Source organism: Mesoplodon mirus, assembly GCF_964341445.2.
Source record: "Mesoplodon mirus genome assembly, chromosome: 12".
In the NCBI taxonomy this organism is placed as follows: domain Eukaryota; kingdom Metazoa; phylum Chordata; class Mammalia; order Artiodactyla; family Ziphiidae; genus Mesoplodon; species Mesoplodon mirus.
Window position 1 is genome coordinate 73988787 of NC_138988.1, and position 20504 is coordinate 74009290.

At 43.6% G+C, this 20504-nt stretch overlaps 1 protein-coding gene across 1 annotated transcript in view; it reads right to left on the minus strand.

Annotated features, from left to right (window-relative positions):
* Positions 1 to 1435: 1435 nt before the first annotated feature.
* The window catches only part of USP49 (ubiquitin specific peptidase 49), a 38621-nt gene continuing 19552 nt past the window's right edge, over positions 1436 to 20504 (minus strand). Inside the window, exons 2-6 of the mRNA XM_082637825.1 lie at positions 11051 to 12433; positions 9525 to 9729; positions 6172 to 6280; positions 5412 to 5617; positions 1436 to 4468 (exon numbers count right to left, since the gene is read on the minus strand). Of these exons, the coding sequence (XP_082493951.1) occupies positions 4278 to 4468; positions 5412 to 5617; positions 6172 to 6280; positions 9525 to 9729; positions 11051 to 12388 (2049 nt within the window). The 5' untranslated portion in view covers positions 12389 to 12433 and the 3' untranslated portion in view covers positions 1436 to 4277. The remainder of the gene's footprint in view (positions 4469 to 5411; positions 5618 to 6171; positions 6281 to 9524; positions 9730 to 11050; positions 12434 to 20504) is intronic.

Below are 20504 nucleotides of genomic sequence, written 5' to 3' on the forward strand. Positions count from 1 at the left end.
ATACTTACCTGGTAAAGAAACTAAGTGGCCATGGGAGGTTTTATTCCAAAGATACAACCTCCTCACCTAATTAGGCTGAGGGATCCAATTATTATATGTGCTTCGAGTGGTAAGCTTTTTAAACACCCTTTGGCGAAGTCCTGGAAACCTTAAGGTGGGAGTAAAAGGAGCATGCTGTGTTTATAGCCCTGCAGGTGAGCAGGCTGGGTCTTTTCCCCTTTCACAGCCACTCAGCACCATCCCAGTCAGCAGCTGCCAGGGAGTGGGGCTGGGGAGCTGGGACAGGTTCTTTGAGCCTTCTTTTTTGCATATTACACAGTGCACTGGCTTGCCTTACAATCTAAAGGTTCACATATAGGGGATTGTGTTCTACACTGCTTCCTGAAATTTTGTGCAAAAGAACTTCAGAACTAATGAAGGTACCACTTCAGGAGGAACCGTTTTTGTTTGACTTCTACCATACGTTGCCCAGCATTAGAAAAACTAAAAGACCTTCTTCTGAATATTTGTGCTCTCCCAACCAGCTGGAAAAGCAGCCCTTCCACTTATAAGATATAATCCCAGATAGGAATACAGTATATGTTTAGGAAGGGGTAGCCCTCCCAGCCTGATTTTAAAAAGGCCTGAGCTAATGTTTGGAACATAAAAGGGGTGGTAAAAAAGAATGGGGTACATAGTCTGCCTTGAAAAGGAGACACTGATGAATAATCAAACACAAAGATTTTGGATATTACAATAAAAATTTCAGAACTTGCTGGTAAGAATAATTTGCTTTCACACACACAAGATATGAAATGCTTTTAAAAAGTCTGACACCAAATGTCCTTTACACTATACAGACCCATTTGCCACTTGAAATGACAAGAAGGAATCCTTTCCCTTAATCTTTTCAATCCCATGCAAACCATAATTGGGTACAAGGCACCAAATTTTATGAATTGTATAAAATTAGTTCACAAAGCTTTATCAGTAAGTAAAACAAACTCCATTTCTCCCTCCCTGCCCACCCACATCCCAACCCCCAACACCCAACCAAGTTTTCATTCTGTACTACTGTTGACCTCTCTTGTGTTTACGCTGGGACCTGGCTAGGGCCATGCTCCACTGCCAGCCAATCCACCTCATTAGTTCTTGCACTCTGATGGAACTGTAAGCATAGCCTGAGCGGGGAACTCATACAATCATTGACTCTAGAAGCCTTGCCATTAAAAACAAAAATAAACTCTGCTGTTGAGTCCATAGGACACATTAACACTTCTATAGTTTCCAATTTTATTCATGACATTGTAAGAGACATCTGGAAATTCTTTACAGTGTGGCACTGCCCCCATCAGCCTGAGAGGGACTAGATCAAAGCAGGCAAGAGGTCTGGCCACCTTTAAATAAGAGCTTCAGTTCTTGGCCATTGAGGGCATTCCTTTTTTTTTTTTTAAAAAAACAAAACAAAACAAAACACTAGCATGGATGCTCTCAGAGGCAACCACAAGTATGAGGGTCAAGCTAGATTGAGGTAAAATCCTTTTTGAGGGGCCAGGGTGCATTCATCTTGGCTGGCTACAGCAAAAAGTAAACACACCAGCCAACTACGAAGGGTTCCTAGAACGGGACTCCAACTACTTGTCTGGGAAAGAAGCAGGCTCATAAGGTTCAGTTAGGAGATCTTGGGTTTGATTTGGCAGCATCTAGTCAATTTCTACCCGGTTCTTATTTTCTTCTCTTTACAATGTTTCGACTTAAAGTAAGATGCAACTAAGAAATTCATCTACTTCCAGTATGTACATCAATTAAAGGCAAAGGGACATTTCCCTCACAACAGCCATTGGCGTATGCAGCAGGAAACTCTTTTCTTTAATTAAAGTCTCCATAAATACTAACTTCTCACCAGCGTCTAGTGCTGCGGCCTCTGGGTACCTGAGGTGTCTCACTGCAGGGGCACCTTCAAGTGTGTGCAGCTCATGGAGGACTCTGGTATTGGTTTCTATTCCAACTCATTTTAAATGATTTTGTTAATTTGATACAATGTGTGTTCAGCTAATTTAAGCACTTATTTTACAAGTCCTTTGCTTAATAATCCTTAATACTTGGTGTAAAACTATTTTTAAGAATTAAATTTGAAGATTTTTTGATTTTCTATTAGATGTTTATTTTTCTTATTTTCCCCTGGACAGCCTGAGGGATGAAGTAGATGCTCTACTACTACTTCTCCATTTGTAAGTTCTCTTTTTCTAGAATAATAAATATAGCATTCTATGAAAGATGAGGCACAATTTATATTTTCCTTCCCTTTTTACTCTCCTTGGGTTTTTTTGAGTTAATGCGCTTTTCTCTTGCCACAAAAAGTCATCACCAATCATGCCAACTTAAAAATGTGGATCTAGAGGATACAGCCTCACGTCAGAGCCCCTGACAGCATGGGCAGCTGTGACACTTTAAAACAGTGTCCAGGTGAGGGTAAGCCCGGGCCAAGTTTGTACAAAGAAGCCTGCAGTAGACAATATAAACCAAATAGCATAAAAAATGCCATACGCTATCGCTTCCAAATAAAAGCTAAATATTACAGAAACCTCACAGTGTTGGAAAAAGCAAGTTTAATTTAAAATATAGTCACTCCTCTTCCTTATCAGGGTGAGCCATTTTCTGTCTGATTTCCTCCAAGTCTCAGTGCTCTCTGGCAGGTCCTATGGGAGAATTCATCTCAAAAGAGGTCAACAGCAAATGCTACAGATCTGCTTGGGAAATGTGGTTCCTCAACATCGCTAAACCTTTGACTCTCATTCTTTAGCCTTTCTTTACCCAACTTCCCATCCCTCCCCAAACTCCCTTCACATCTATCCTCTTCAGGTGGCAACTGTACTTCTACCTGAATTGCAATGTTAATATGACAATACTCAGTCAAAAGATGAGCATTCAGAGTGACAGGCTGAGGCGGGCTGCAGCACTCCCACAGTGAGAGTTACGGTTTGCATTCACTTTTACTAGTGAGTCTAAACGAAGGACTGAGAAGGGAAATTCAGTGGTGCCTGATAGGGCAGAGAGTTTCCATCTGGGCAATCTCATGCCACTTAGAAACTGACCCAGCTTAAAAAAGAAAGATATATTTTACTAGCACTGGAGTTAAGGACAGGGCACTCTTGCTTTTTTCTCTGATGGATTGAGTGTGGGTGGGTAAAGAAACAGTAGGGATTAGCAGATTTTGGAGAAAACAGGCCAGGACTGTCAACAATAAACTGTTCAGACATATAGGAGGAGGATTCCTAAGCCTTAGAAAAGCAAAAGCTCCCACATCTTGTGAACAGGAAATAAGCTGCAGGTTAAGAAAAGCTGCATGCTGCACCAAGGTGAAATGGATGACAGGCATTTAGATAAGCCCTGGACCACTGGCTATCCCCCCACCCCCACCCCCTAACTGAGTTCTGAGAAGGCCTCAGACAACTGACCCAAAGACCAATTTAAACCAAACTATGTGCTTGCCCTAGACCTGAACCAGGGATTTGCTACAGAACTAGGTACCCAGAGTGCCCTTAGGCTCAGTGTGCCACAAAGAACATGTCATGTACCAGTTTCTTGCTTCCCCATGTGAAACTGCTCCTTCTTTAGAATGAAGGGATGTCACCTCAGAAGATGTGGTATGATTAAATGACAGCAGCAGCCAGGGAGAGTATGACACATGAAAAACCTCCCATTTCACATGGAGAAATTTCCTCCATGCATCTCATTCCATTCTTCAACTGCTATCCCCTAAAAAAGGAAGTCTGCAGATTTTCAACCCTTGAGGGCTACTTCCTTTGTAGGAAAAAATCCTTAGACTTCACCTTCCGCCTTGGAACCAGTCCTATCCAGCAAGCTGCCAGCCCAGGGCCCCTCCTTGCGTGCTCTGTCGAGGGCTGCTCACATCAGGAGGGTTCTTCTGGTGCTGCAAGGAGTCCTGATTAGCAGGGGAATCATGTAATAGAAAGAACATGGCTGGATATGACCAATTTACTCCCTCTTTCCTCCACCCAGATCCCTCTATATTCAGAAGCAACTGATGAAAGAGTCTTCATAGAAGTTACTCCTTTTGATTTGTTTTAACGAAGGAGGGAATTTCTAAACCCATTTAAAAGAAAGTTGCTACAAATTTTATGATAGCACATGAGTCACCTGGTACCTTCTGCTCTAGACCCAGTGATGCAAACCTAGTAATCTGTTCCTGCAGTAAACCTTATTTCCTATACGAGGAAAGATGTATAGAAACCAATAGTTTAAAAGCAAGCCAGTCCTCGATACGTGCCTCCCATTCAGGGGAAGGTCCGTGGTCTGCCCTCATCGTTGTTGCTGGACTGCACCTGAGTTTGGAGTTGGGTTTCTGAGATTCTTGCATTGCCCTGAACTGTTCTTTGAGTGTAAAAAAGGATGTAGGCTTGAGTTTTGCACACTTCCTCGACACTGCATACATTCAGCTTTGAGTCATTGCAGTGGACCCAAAAACCTAGGAAACCAAATGAAAGAGAGAGAGAAAATGACTACCCAACTTATATTTCAGTCACCAGGCAAACAAGGAGACAAGAAAAGGGACAGAGGAGTTCTGAATAGATCCAACCCTTGATTGTTGGTGGTGGAGGAAGAGAAAAGTAAATGAAACCAACAGACTTCCCGGAAACCACTGGTTTTAACCCCGCAAGCCCCACCACAATACTGCTTGCAGTATCGACCGACTATAATTTTTGTCCTCATTTCATTTCATTCAGGCTTCTTCACTGCCCATTAGGGTTTTCTACAAAGACAGGAGACTGGGGGCTAAGAGATGGGAAAAGGAGGAGGAGGAGAGGGGGAGTGTAAATAGAGAGAAGTGATAAAGGAGAACTTAGAAGGAATAAAAAGTTATTTTTTACAGGCTCACCCTGGCTACCCCAAGGGCTGCGGGGTTCAGGATGGGTACACTACTGAAAACACATCTGCAGCCCACCTGCCTCAGCGCAGTAGCTGGGAGGCTCTGCTCTGAGGGCAAGGACTGAAAGCTCCTTGGGAAGGGCCTTTGTAGTAAATGCTCAGTAAGTGTCCTCAGCTTTGTTATGAGCTGAGGCTAGTGAGATTCCATGAAGTTAGATGGGTCATATTGTTTCTGCAAAACCAAGAATGAAACTGAAGTCTGCAGCAGAAGTATTAATAACAACAATAACCTCTAACATTGACTGACCATTTCATACTAGACACCGTGCTCAGCACTTTTACATGTTAGTTCCTGTCAGTTCTTAGAACAATCAAATGTTGTTACTTAGTGATATATCCAAAATTTGAATCCATCTTTCATAATTCTTTCCACTGGATTTTAATGTATGTAATATCCCCCTATAGATTAAATAAAAGGAATGAAATGTGGACAAACCAACCCTTTTTTGTGTCCCCCACCCCACAGAGTAAAGCGCACGCACCTCCCTCTGTGTTGTAGCAATAGGCTGTGTAGTGTCCTGAGCCAAACCCTTTCCCGTGATGCATGACCACTGCGGAGAGATCATAGGCAAAGGTCTCTTTGTCAAGAGAGGAGAGCATGTCCCTGCAGCAGTAAGGTTCCATGGTTAATACCTGGTCAAAGACGACATGGACCCCAATCTTCTCTCGGTGATTACGGCCAGACCACCTAGAACATGGATATAAACTTCTTACTAGTAAGAAATGGCATGTGTGGTCAGAGGTAGAGGTAGGTGAAACAGGGAACGGAGAAAATTTAACCTGGATTTGGTTTTCTTTCACAACAAGACAGTGGTAATCAATGTTCACATATATTTTCTGTGAATATTGCATGTTCTCTGAAACTAGAAATCCCTGAACAAGCAATTCAGGCAATACTCTTTTTGTACTTTACCTCCTGCCCTCCTTTTCACAGATTATCTCATACTTTATTCTGAAGATCAATCTATAAAAGCCCAAGCGAGGCCAGAAAATGTTCAAGCACAGACACCCAAGTACAGGCTAGCTGATTAAATAGGACCATGAGAGCAGAAGCCCAGTCCTGGCCCCCGACATCAGCTTGCTTCACTGGGCATGAACCATACACTCCATGGAAAGCGTGAGGCCTCTAGGGAACAGGCTTCTCCCCCCCAACACCGAAGAAGACATTTGCCTTTGCCAAAGCCTTTGAAGTAGCTATTCCCACAGCTCACAGCCACCTGGGATGCCCCAGAGCAAGCTCACCTGAATCTTTTAAGGTGCAGCCGGAGGACCTGAGGTAGTCTGTAGATCATTAACTGCTTTCTAGCTTCACTCAGAACAAGGGGTTTTGGATTGGATTTTCGTCGTTTGCCTATATGGTTTGGGAAGGCATAAGACATAGATTGTGAGGAGACTCATTCTTTCCGAGCTGTGGCAGAGACAGTGACTTGCCACTCGATATGCATTCTTCTTATTTCTCAGTAATAAACCTCAATTATATTTGGGGCAGCAATGTGACCCTCTCTAAGACTGCATTTCCCAGCCTCGCATATGCCTGCATGGAGTGGCCACGGAAGTTCTGGTTGAGATGAAAGGAGTGATTGTGTGGCACTCTTGGGATGGCTGCTTAAAGAAGGCTGACTCAGTTGTAAGGTGCATCCTTTGTCCTTCCCACTGTCTGAAAGGAATCTCAGTTTCCTTTCCTGTGAAATGGGGGATAATGCATGTATTTCAGGCTTAGGGAAAAGGTAAGAGGACACAGGATTACTAAAGGACAGCGTTTAAACAGATTTTTTCCCCATGTGAATTGCTTGTGGCCTATACAAATATTTAGAAAAGAAACTTTGCTGGTTTTATATTTTTATTGTTTTTTTAAAAATATTTATTGGGCTTCCCTGGTGGCGCAGTGGTTGAGGGTCCGCCTGCCAATGCAGGGGACGTGGGTTCATGCCCCAGTCCGGGAGGATCCCACATGCCGCGGAGCGGCCGGGCCCGTGAGCCATGGCCACTGGGCCTGCGCGTTCGGAGCCTGTGCTCTGCAACGGGAGAGGCCAGTGAGAGGCCCGCGTACCACACAAAAAAAAAAACTTTCTTTAAAAAATATTTATTTATTTATTTGGCTGCACTGGGTCTTAGTTGTGGCATACATGTGGGATCTAGTTCCCTGACCAGGGATCGAACCTGGGCCCACTGCATTGGGAGCATGGAGCCTTACCCACTGGACCACCAGGGAAGTCCCTGGTTTTATATTTTTATGCCGTACCTATTTTCTGAAACATGTTTCTTGGTAACAGCACACTGCTAGACATGCAGGACAAGGCTGACAGGCTGGCCAAATACACCCAGTTCAAAGCAGAACCAGTGCTTGAGACTCCAATTTTGTTTCTAAAGATACTGAATTGTGGGTGAAATGCATTTCTAAATTACAGCAAGTAAACAGTGGAAATGAAGTTCTCTTAATTTCCATCAGAAGCCTTCTCTATAACCATTTACTGATGACTGCTCTGTTATTATATTAATTAAATCGGTGAATGGATGGGAATATAAAATAGTGGTCCACTGTGGTGCCTGCTAATTGTCTTTGAGCTGTTGAAATCATGGTCTCAGTGTCTGAAGAGCGTGGCATCTGATTTCGAAGTCCTGTCTGTACCACTCGTGAAAGGTAGCAAGTCACAGCCAGATGATGTATCAAGGAGCTTTCTGTGACAATAGGATGTGGAGCTGTTGCTTCTCATAATAGACTGCAGCTTTTACTAGGGCTGGTAGTCATGATATGTGAGAGCATGAGCGGAAAGAGAATTCAAAGAGGGGCCTGGCCTTATTTTACATTCCTGTTCACCAGCAGATTTTTGAAAATTACTGCAGCTCTGCCTGGGAATCCTGGCATTGACTGCTACTCTCAGCAGAGGGAGTAAGTGAGCTAAGATGAAGACAATAATAGAACATGGCTTTGTTTCCCTAAAACGAAATTCACAAAGAAAAAGATATTACTGATTCAATTGAGATTGATCAGTTCTGTCTCCCATTTGATTAAGCTGGCCACACAGAAAGGCGGAAGACTGAAAGTTTTGAAACTTTCACAAGCAACAGATCAATGCATCTCATCCCTTCACCATAGCTTTCCTTCCCTGCTATTTGAACCTGTCCATAGAAATACTGAAAAGTGGGCACATATGGCAACCAGAAAAACAATCCTTTCTTGCAAAAATAAAAAAAAAGTATTTCTTGCATAATCTGTCAAGTCCAAGAATGATAGAGTTAAGGCTGTTAACATCCTTCTGTTCCTTACAATTATAAAGCTTTATGAATCACTATTTTAAAAAGAAAAAACAATGTTCTAATAAGATAATTTAAGTCACTGCCTTTATATCTCAGTATGGAACAGGATAGGTGAGTTTATGGTTAACCAAATACAGCACTTCAAATTTTGTTTTAAAATGGCAAAATGATAGCAGGTGTGACTTGATTTTTATCCTGATTCTTCACAGAGAACAGGTTTCCCACAATGTACTACTTTAAAAAACCATGTGCAGAAGTATTAAAAGGGCTACCGTAAAATTGTCATTCCCAAAACTTGTAGTCCAGACTACAGTATGGCTGCAAATTGATTTCAGATCTCTGCACAATCCATTCATCTTAGTTTCCAAATCTCTATATGCCAGAAACCCAAACATCAGCTTCGAAGTATTTGCTCTGCATTTCCTCTGTACATGCTGGGTTAGCAAAAGCAGTAAAGTGTTAGTGTGGTAAGACATGGGGGTGGGGATGGGGGGTGCATAAGATACTCACAGAGTCATATAGAAAAAATTCCACTTTACAATTAAAGCCATGATAGAGAAATACTTCCTTATGATCCTTCTGAGATGTGAACCTTTCAGGCATGTGACAATAACTATGAAGGTGCCATAGAGCAATGTACCATACGACTTCCTTTCTTGGTTTCAATGTACTTTAAATCTACAAATTCAGGACAAAAGCACACTTTTCTGATACCATAGCCCTCAAACAGGCTATGCCACCTGAACTTTAAACAAGAAATGTCAGACTATATTCATGAATTTAAGCAGGACCCCTGTACACTCTGAGGCTAAGTACTCACATTCTTGGAGTCCCCATTTCAGGATCAATACTTTCAAATGTCTCCCAAGATAACAACTAATGTCAATCACAGCAGGAGTCAAAGGAGGCCCAACTCCTACGTTTTGTTTTGCTTTTTAACATATAATGTCCATACGCTTGTTTTCAGGAAAATAGGAGAAAAAAAATCCTTAAAAGATGTTTTAAAGCCACTCAATAGGGCTTCCCTGGTGGTGCAGTGGTTGAGAGTCTGCCTGCCGATGCAGGGGACGTGGGTTCGTGCTCCGGCCCGGGAAGATCCCACATCCCACATGCCGCGGAGCAGCTGGGCCCATGAGCCATGGCCCCTGAGCCTGCGCGTCCGGAGCCTGTGCTCCGCGACGGGAGAGGCCACAGCAGTGAGAGGCCCACGTACCGCAAAACAAACAAACAAAAAAACCCACTCAATATTACAGTGTTACTTTTGACTAAAGTGGCAAGTGAAATACCTTAAACTGATATTCCAGTTACACACACACACCCCTCCCCCCAGCACTCACTGTTACATTGGTCACAAGCGTAGATTCTCCCTTCCAGAGCCTCTGTCTCTGTGAACTTGGCCAGCATCTCAGTGAGCAGGCACTGAGTCTGATTCAAAGGGATAAACCCCTTTTCTATACAGTGATAGCGTTCAGGGAATTCCAGGGACAGATCCCAAAAGGGCTCGATGGTATTGGATTTGTAATTGCATGATACACATGTGACCTAGAATGAAAAGATTGGTTTACAGGTTATATAACTTCCATGCTTCCCACATACATTTTTGCTAGCACATAACAACCAAAACTAAGTGCATAGTTCTCCAAAAACATTTAACTGTAATATTAAAATAATAAACATAACTTTAAGAGAATTAGAGCATATTACTTCTGCTACGTATCTCTAACCATGACGCTAGCTGGAACTGGAAAACCACACAGCACAGTTATTACTACCTACCCCTTTCTCTCTTCTCTCATAAAGCATGCCTTGCCATTCAATGCTGCAGTATTACAGACGGAAGTTACCATGGAGTCAAGGCATCATCAGTCTGAGATGGAGAATTTACAGATTCCTGTCTGCTTCTCTCATCCTCATACTCTTGTTCTCTCCAGATTTTGCTCCTTCCATCCAGTCCAACTTGCCTCTTTTTGCCCTTGTTTCTTGCAGCATCCCTACACTGATCCCTGTGTTCCAAGAGCCTCAAAGTACCTTGTGATTAGACCTCCTCCCCCGCTGTAACCTTCCCAGATGCACCTTTCTTCCTACAGACCCTCAGAGGGGTAGAGGAAGTGCTGAGAAACACTCCCCTTTCACAGGCTGAAAAACAAAAGCCTAAATAAACTTCCTCTTCCCATCCTACTCATACTCATCATTCTTTTAAAACCCTAAATACCCGGACACAAAACCTCAGTAGGATAGTGTAGAGGTTTTACCTGAATCTCTTTAAGTTGCCCACCTCTTTGCCTCTACAAATTCTTTCCGCATATTCTCACAAAGCCTTATCTATGAGTCTTCACTCATGTCCTTAGATGGCTAAGGAAATGAAGGGTAATGGGGAACAGGAGGGAGACTTGCTTACCCTTTGGCATCCTCCTAGCCACCTCCCTCCCTTGTGTAAAGAATGCCTTGGAAGGAAGAGTGCTCTTTCAAACAACTATAGAACCAAGGTTATAGGCAAACTCTTCAATTTCCTAAAACTGATCAAAGGATGGCATGCCAACAATGGGTACTTGATTATAACAATGGGAATATTATATTACCCGTATCATCATTACAGATTAAAGACGTTTACTGAAAGTGAAATGATACGGCAAGTTAAACTAAAAATCTGCCTGTTAAGACAGGAGGCAAATTCACCAACAAGGCCGGCGAACAGTATAGTAAAAGGTACAGTGGCCGCCCTCAGCTATGCATAGTTACAGCAAATGTCGGCTACCCTAGTTAGGCCAACAGCCTGGGGGAGCTACGCACGGGAAGCCTAACTACTACACCAGCCCCTTTCCAGTGTGGTGGGCAGCTGGGGATGGGCTGGGCACACACCTACCTGGCTGAGTAGCTGCCCGTGAAATATGGTGTTCACCACCTTTAAGACCTGTTTGGTGAGCTTCCTCTGGGAGAAGGGGATGAGGATCCGGCGCTTGGTGCCCTCGGACTCGAGTTCCTGCTGCACTTTGTGCAACAACTCGCAGAGAAACTCCTGCGCGTCCTGCTGGTCGTAGCCGCGGAAGGCGGGGATCAGGCTCCACACCGAGTGAAGCATGGCGAAGGGCGACACCAGGGCCCACCTCCCGGACCACATGACGCGGAAGAGGGTGTGCAGTTCGTGGCAGAGGGAGATGTGCTTCGAGCTGGGCTCCTTGTTCTGGATGAGTTCTAGGCTCCTGCTGAGGGAGGCCCCGCCGTTCAAGCAGAGGCCCTCGCGCTCGCAGGCCTCGGCCCCGTGGCTCCTGGGCGACAGCTCGGTGGCCGAGCTGCCGGCCGGCCTGCCCGCGAGGGGGGCCTTGCCGTTGGCGGCCCTGGGAAACAGCTGCTCCGTCTTGGACGGGTCGAGGTTCAGGAAGCACTCACGGAACTTGCGCAGGTGGCTGAGCACCTGGAGGATGGAGTTCATGTAGCAGGTGTTGCCCAGGTTGCGCAGGCCCGTGACGCCCGGCGCCATGGCGGGCGCGCGGCGCGGCGCGGGGCGGGGCCCAGCGGGCGCGCGGGGCGCGGCGGCGCGCGGCGCGGCGGCGCGGGGCGCGTGCAGCAGGAGGCGCGCGCTCTTGCGCGGAGGGGAGCTGGCCAGCTCCTCCAGCAGCCGCCGTTTCACCTCGCGCCGCCGCTGCCGCGCCGCCTCCTTCTTGCGCTCCAGCGCCTCCTGCCGCCGCCGCTGCTCCAGCTTGGCCTGGCCCCGCGAGGTCTTCTCGAACCAGAGCCGCAGCGTCCGGGCCAGCAGGCGCTGGCGCCGATACCACAGAGCCGTGAGCATCTGCGGCTGTCCCTGAGGAGCGCGCTGCGGCGGGACGGCGTCCTCGCCCGAGGCCATGGACCGCAGCGTCCGCCCGCGCCTCAGCGGCAGGTCCTGCGTCTGGCCCCTGACCGCCAAGAGGGAGCTTCTCAGCAGCTTGAGGTCCCCTTCGGGGTTGTCGTTGAGCACGTAGTCCTTGCACAGGTAGCAGAACACGTAGAGATCCCGGACCTCCATGGCTAGCGGGTGTCCAGTCTTTTCGAAGTGTTTGAGGGCGTGATCTTCGATGTAGCGGCCGCAGGCCACGTGGGAGCACTTGAGACAAGCCCACACGGACTCGGTGGTGGCGCACTCCCGGCAGCACCACTTCTGCGGGTTCAGGATGGAGTGGTCCTGGGCTAGCCGCAACCTCCCTACATGTTTGCATCTATCCATGTCGTATGGAAGTCTTCACTCTTTCAACCTGTCACGATAAGGGCCCTCGAAGAGAGAGAGAGAGAGAAAGAGAAAGCTTTCAGCAAAATATTTTCCTAGAAAAAGGCTTGCAACCGGCATTTTCTACTCAATATTCATTAGTTTTCAATTCAAAACTGGTTCTTTTGGAAGGAAGTTTAAAAAAAGAGAAAAGCAATTTTGGCATAGACTGGGTATAACAGAAAGACAGTTAAGTTCCTTAAAAAGAAAGAATCATAAAATACTAAACGACAGACCTTAGCCCTAATGTGTAAGTTTACATTTTCTAAGGCTGTTTTAATTCTTGAATATCAGCTAATTTTTTTACGTAAGGCCGATTTGGAAATGTCATTACCCTTATTTCACATTGCACCCAACTGGCCACCAGGGGAAAGAAACTTGTATTCTGAACCATCTCTGAATTGATGATGTCCTGGAAGTGAAAGCCTCTCTGTCTCATACTGACAAGATCCTGGCTGCATGCAAAAAGGGACAGGGCAGAGGAAAGGAGAGGAGAGACATAGACAGCGTTTCACATACCAGTAGGAGAGATGAAGACTCTCAAATAAAAAGGCAATCTCAGGTCGGTTTCACTGTATTTCAAAGTAGAGATAAGAAGATAGGGTAAAAAAGATAAAGGGTAAGAAAGAGAAAGTCCTCTGCAGTACAAAGTATCATTTTTGTTTTCTTGAGTCCAAAGATCCGGCTAAGTAGGTAGACTGAGCCTCAATCTAACATTTTGTCTTCTGTGGTCTGAATGTTTGCACCCCATTCATATGCTAAAATCTTAACCCTGAAAGGTGATGGTATTAGGAGGTAGGGCTTTTGGGAGGTGCTTAGGTCAAGAATGGGTTGACCCTCATGGATGAGCCTTCAAGAATGGGATTAGTGCCTTTATAAAAGAGCTCCCTCACCCCTTCCTCCATGTGAGGACACCGTGAAAAGCCAGCCATATGGCTATGAACCAGTTACTCCTTACCAGATACAGAATCTGGTGCCATGATCTTGGACTTGCCAGCCTCCAGAACTGTGAGAAATAAATGTTTGTTATTCATAAGCCACCTAGTCTATGGCATTTTTGTTACAGCAACCCCGAGGGACTAAGCCAAAGTGTCTTTTTGAAAAGAACATTCACATCTTGTAGAATGGAAGGGAAAACATTTACCTTCCTTACTGAAAGAACAGTTAAGTACAGAACGAGGCAAATCCGACTTGTAGGACAAGAGGTGTAGTGGCTAATGGTATTAACAGTATTTAACCAAACTACCGAGACAAAAGAAAAAAAAAGCAAACCTTCTGGATGATATATGTAAAAATGCTTTTTATTTTTAAAAACAGTGGTAACATACTGAGCTTTTTTTTTTTTTTGTCTTTCTAACATTGCTTCTTCAACATTGTTCATCAGAGAAGCCTAGTAAGCAATTTTTCCAAGGGAAAGAGGCTATTTTAAAAGAAAACCTTTTATTTGGAAACTTGACTCCCCCCCCCATACCAGCATTTAAATTCCCTAAAGGTAGTTCCTTTTATAAACTGGATTTCCTTCACCCCATTTCTTGCCCACTTTCATTTCTGTGAGCAAATACAGTTCTATGACTATGGGGTCACCCAGAGAAGTTCTAAATCCAAAGCACTCTGAGTAGTTCCTTTAGTTGGTTTTCCAGATGCCTTTTTTGGCTTGGCCCTATTGCTAAAACCCACAAATATACCACAGGACCAAACCAGAGATCCTTCCCATTTTTAAATTGCCCATTCCAATGGGCAGGGGCCATGTCCCTATATAAGAAATCCTTAAATCATACAAAGGAAAGTAACCTAGATTATCTTCCATCAAGTCATATCATGCTTTTCCTTTGGGTACTATCAGGATTTAGTTTCTACGATATTATTTTTCTAATTATTGACTTGTTGCTAAGTGCCCTTTAAATCATTTCTGTGGATGTATTTCTCCATTTCCTAACGAGCTATAATCTCCTTCAGAGAGGAGATCATGTGTTATATTTCTTTCTTTCCTTTTTTTTTTTTTTTTTTTTGCCGCTCTGTGCGGCTTGCGGGATCTTAGTTCCCTGACCAGGGATCGAACCCTGGGCACACAGCAGTGAAACCACTGTGTCCTAACCGCTGGACCGCCAGGGAAAATTCCCTATTTTTCTTCTAAAAAAGAAAATTTTCTTTATAATTCTTTATAATTTCAAGACTTGTGGGTGCTCAATTCTTGAGTGGTCAAAGGTGTTCTGTCAGAATTACCTCTCCACACAGACCAGAACAGTATTGAAATAACCATTTCTGTTTACTTTTTGTAGGGCATAGCCAAATTAAAACAGACATACATTTAAAAGATAAAATGGTAAACAAATGAATTGTCTTTTTGCTACCTATTACCAATCAAGAATTTAAGTTGGATACACATGATGCTTGCAACCAGTTACTGGGGACACAAAAGAAAGTCAGTAATAAAAGAATGAAAAGGGGGGAAAAAAATCAAAAGATTGGCAATTCCCAAGTTTGTCACTAACTTCATATTTTTCAAAATGTAGTCTCTGAACCACCTACCAGCATCAGAATTCCTTAGGATACTTGTCCTATGTACAGATTTCTGGTCATGACTCCAAATGTGATGAATCAGATTTTGGGAGAGGGGTCTAAAATCTCCATTTTAAACAAGCTCTACAGATGATTCATTTGTACATTAAAGCCTTAGAACCACTGTACTAATCCAGTAAATTATATAGGGATGAAGAACTCCTCATAGAAATCAAAGAAATCAAAGAATCAAAAATTTTATTTCTCAAGATCTTTCACTTAGACATTGTTCAACAGAACTTTCTGCAACGATAGAAATGAAATATTCTTTATCTGCGTTGTCCAATACTGTACTAACTAGCCACATGTGCCTCCTGAGAACTTGAAATGTGGCTAGTGAAACTGAGGGACTGACTTTTAATTTTATTTAATTTTAATTAATTTAAATAGCCACATGTGACTGGTGGCTGCAGTATTAGATAGCACAGATTTAAATACACCAGGACATACTATCTTTAGCTCACTTGGGTTTTCTTTTTGTTTTCTTCCCTTTGGAAGATTCACTACTCACTGAATCATGTCTGAATAGCCTCTTCTAACTCAAAACCTGACAAATCCCCATTTTAGCCAAAAGGAACCTTGATGTGTCTTCAGAAATTTAATTGCTACTGAGATCTTATCACATGAAACATAGCACAGCTTCAAATCCTACAAAGAGAGAATATTTCTATGAACAGGAATACCGCAACACAACACCCAGGACATCGATACCTTATGAAATCAACTTCTGTGCTAGAAAAAACATGCTGGAACAACCAAAAGCCAAAATAGAAAAACACTAAAAAACCATTCCACACCCTCTTCATGGAATGCTGTCACATGGAAAGGGCACTCTGGAAATTCTTTCTTCCAATTTCATTTTCTGATCTATAAATCTGCTGATCACGCACATCCTTTCCTGCACAGCCTTTTTCCCATTACAGATCTGTCGCGGCAACTCACTAACCTGCCATATGGCAGAGTAAATCCATTCAGGAAAACACAGGGCTACTCTGCACCTCACTACACTGATTTAACCTAGGCAGACTAGCTTCTCTAGAGGAAAAACATAGCTGATCATGAAATGGAAATCACTCAAAAGTGACACAAAAGTCAACGCACACAATAGAGAATAAAGAGAATACAATCTTGGGTATACTCAGTTCAAGAAAGACCATGTATTTCACTCACCCCTCACACATCCTCTGACCATTTTATTTTAAGAACAAGGCCTAACACTCACAGGCACAAAGAGGAAATCTATTTTACATTTTTCTGACATGGACCCCTTTTCCTTCATAATTGCTAAAGGTCATAAAAGTCCTAACACTTCCACTTAAAACATGTATCATCCAGTGTGACAGGCACCCAGTATCCAAAAGAGAGAAACTTGCGGTGTAACTGGGAATGAACATGATGTGCCTTAATAGTTCTCCATCGTTAAGTAGATCAGTAACTGTAAATAAATGTCCTGCTCACCCAGGATCAATCTGCATACAGGGAAAGCAAACCTGACAAAATATTAGCGTTTGCTTCTTTAAGTAATGTAGTTTTAATTTAAAAATCTGAATCAACTTGAGCTAAAAACCATAATTAATATTTGAAAGGATTCTACTATAGTTAATATCACCAAATAGTAAAAGAAGGTAATGGAATCTGTTCAATGTTTGCCTTTTGCTCTGATGAGAAACTTCTAGATTTATCACATTATTTTTTAAAGGTCTCTCTGTATGAGAGAGATGACTGAGCATTACAAAATCTTTCAAAAACCTATAGCTTGAAAACATGATTCATCTTTTAGTTGGACTATTCCAATTATTCTCAAATAGCAGATTTCTTAGCCGATCCGAAATGGATAACAGCATCACCCGAAATAAAATTTCTGGGGAGAAATTCAACAAAAACAAAATAGGAAAAATTTAAGAGAATCTACTTTAGGGAGATTTCCATTTCTTCTCTCTCATCTTATTGATTTCTTCTCAGTTCTTGACTAAGGATAGTGGAAAAATCCTGCCTGATCTTGGTGAGACCAAGCGGCATAAATTCCAGCTTCAGAGAGAGTAGACACTATGGTAACATGCTGACAGCCTTCATTTACATAAAAGAATACTAATTACGTGGTATCATCAACATCTGCGATTCTGCTCACCGCCATATGCGACAGAGCAGGGTATTTTAACCCTTCAACCTGCTACACATACCCTACATTACATGTCCCACAAAACCTGCAAAGGGTGTTTAAAGACACAATGAACACATTTTTACAAATAACAAGTGTTGAAAATGAATTTTATTTTCAGCTAACCGTTTATTTCTAAGAGATATGGGAAAATATAATTTAGTATCAATATCCAATTAAGAAAAAGATTTTTTAAAACAAGGTAGAAATCACATTAAGATACAGTTAATAACCCAAAAGGGAAGAATGCTACATTTTAGAGTATTATATAGGGCTTTAAAAGGCTGTATTTTAAGTACAATGAAACTAACCTTTTGAATTTTTGCATTATGGCTAAAATAAAAACAAAACAAAGAAATAGATACAAAATAACAAAAACAAAAACTAGGAGCAGAGACTGAGAAGGGTGAGGCTAGCCCTTGGCTAAGGGCAGTGTGTAGGGGGGGAGCACGCAGCGGGGGGGGGGCGGGGGCGGGGGGCGGGGGAAGATGGCTGAAGGGGTGGAGGGTCCTCACAGCTGCTGCACTTTCCCTTGTTCCCCTTCGTTTCCATTCTCCCTGAATGTGGGGGTGGGTGGGTGGATGGGGGACGGATAACCTGTAGGTCAGAGCGTCCGTCCCTCAGAGACTCCTGCAGAGGCTGAATTCTCTGGGACGAGGTTGGAAGCTCTAACCAAATGTGTTCTTGAGCTCTTAAACCCGAGAGCGGAACGGCCACTTGAGCAGCGAGCGGCTCCTGGCCACAGGCGATGGTACGCTGATGCGCTGGGTGCGCCGGGGCCTTGCGAGGTGGGCCATCACTCGTCAGTCATCAAGCGCTGATGTTCGAGAATGTGCCTGTTTAATCACGAGTTACAGATTTAAGGTTATGTCTGCATGATAATGTCTCTCTCTCTGGCATTAGGATCTGCTTTCCTCAGTGAGAAAGCAGTAGAGTTCATCTAGAGAGCCAGCCAGCCAGCACACAACCGATTGCCACGGCGCAGGGAGATGACAAAGACAGAACGACCAGCACAGTACAGATGCTTTGCTCTGTGCCAAGTACCAACGGATCGAACTGTATTAAGAGCCAGAATTGGGTGGAAGCCCTCTGTACCTCCAGTCTCTGCTCTCTTTTGTTTGCCTCCTTCCTCTCCAGCTGCAACATGCCCAAGTCTCTCCTGTCTAAAAAACACACAGACCCAACTTTGCCCTGCCTCTAGACTATCCTTGACACTGTTTTTAGGCTCTTTCTCCTTCTGCCTACTTTATTTCTGGCGAGAATGATGTGCAGCTTCATCTTTCTCACAACTCACTCCTTCGCACCTTCATTTCATAGCAACCGTTTTCTCAAAGGTCTCTGCAATTTCCTCAGAGCTGAGTTCATCAGCCCTTTCTCAGTGCCCATCCACATCTATTCTGCCCCTGACACTGAACACACACTCACGCCTGCATTTTAGGCTACTGTTCTCTTCCTACGTCTGTAAATACACCTTCTCTGTTTTCATGTGTGTCTCTCTTCCTTGAAATATACACTCTCCTTAAGATTCTGTCCTCAACTCTCTTCTTGATGATTTCGTCTGTTCCTAGAACATTAAGTATCATTTCTATTAATTAATGTATTTTAATTCTCACAAACACTTTTTAAAAACCACTTTATTGAGATATAGTTGACACACCATAAAATTCACTCATTTAAACCAACTCAATAATTTTTAGTACACTCACAGAGTCCCATAAATACTTTTGCATATAAAATCTGTCCATTTCCTTACAGAGGCTTGGTCTCAGGTTGGATCTTCCCATTCTGATACCCGCATTATGGTATACCGCTGTTAATGCTATTTGCGGGATGAAGCTTCTGAATATGTTTTGCAGTTGTTTGTTTGGTAGCAGTGATGTACTGAGCTACACACACTGAGATCATGTCCTGAGTTATACACACTGTTTCATCCAAGTCTCCTGATGATCAAGACATGTAAGATGACAGACAGGGGGTTAAGGAAATGCCATCTGTGGAACAAAGCTAAGCTAGTTGGCCTTCAAAGGATCAGACTTTTTGATTCATTAACCTACTCTTGCCAAAGAGGTCTGTGCCTAAAACTTAACCCCTTTTCCAGGAGGATAGTAGACTAGGCGCAAGGGGGCCAAGGAAGACTGCTCATATAAAATTCGGAGAAATTCTGAATACACTGGGAGCCTGTGCACGCGCGTGTGCGTGTGCACACACGCGCGCGCGCACACACACACACAGAAATGTTACCTGTGACTCTGTGTGGAGAAGTGGCAGCCGAGAGTGGAGATAACTAGCTTGGCTGTGTAAGGATTAAACAGGTCTGCTTCAGAGCTTAGTAATTTGTGGCACTTCCAGATCAAACCTGGTGATGCTTTTAGTATGATCTCCCTGACAAGCTAGTGTTAAGGCAAGGTCCAAACTAAAGGCTCCCTCTTCTACCCCACTGCCACATGGAAAAATTCTATCGCTACCGCTGAGAGAATCAGGGTTTACCCTTTAAATATCTCACCGCAGGAATTATGGTTTGTCCCTGCAGTATGCCTCCAAAACACTGTTCTCTACAGCAGCTGGGCAGTCATCATAAGTGTGTACATATGTGTATACATATGTCAAACTGTACATATATGTCGAACTTCTAGAATTGTGCCCTTTAAATACATGCAGTTTATTGTACGTAAATTACATCTCAATACATTTGTTTAAAATTGCATAGGCACGCACGCACAGACACATATACACACACAAGTGAATAATATACCCCTAATGAAATAATGGATCTAGTCAGTAGCTCCTTCAACCACTAGGTGAAAGCTGACAGGAAACTTTACAATGGATGGATAAGGCTGACAGCACCTGACTCCAGTGATCAATTTCACATTGAAAATAGGACAAGCAGACATTATATGCTTCCCTGCTATGATGCAATAAGAGGTTCACAGCAGCATCACCTACAAAGTACTCTTGCTAAAAGAACTGAACCTGGGCTTCCCTGGTGGCGCAGTGGTTAAGAATCCGCCTGCCAATGCAGGGGACACGGGTTCAAGCCCTGGTCCAGGAAAATCCCACATGCCGCAGAGCAACTAAGCCCGTGCACCACAACTACTGAGCCTGCGCTCTAGAGCCCACATGCCACAACTACTGAAGCCTGCGCACCTAGGGCCTGTGCTATGCAACAAGAAAAGCCACAGCAATGAGAAGCCCGTGCACCGCAACGAAGAGTAGCCCCTGCTCACCACAACTAGAGAAAGCCCGCGTGCAGCAGCAAAGACCCAAAGCAGCCAAAAATAAATAATAAGTGAATTAAAAAAACAAAACAAAACTGAACCTGAGTCCAATGAAGCCTTTGGATCTAACCAAGTTATAAGA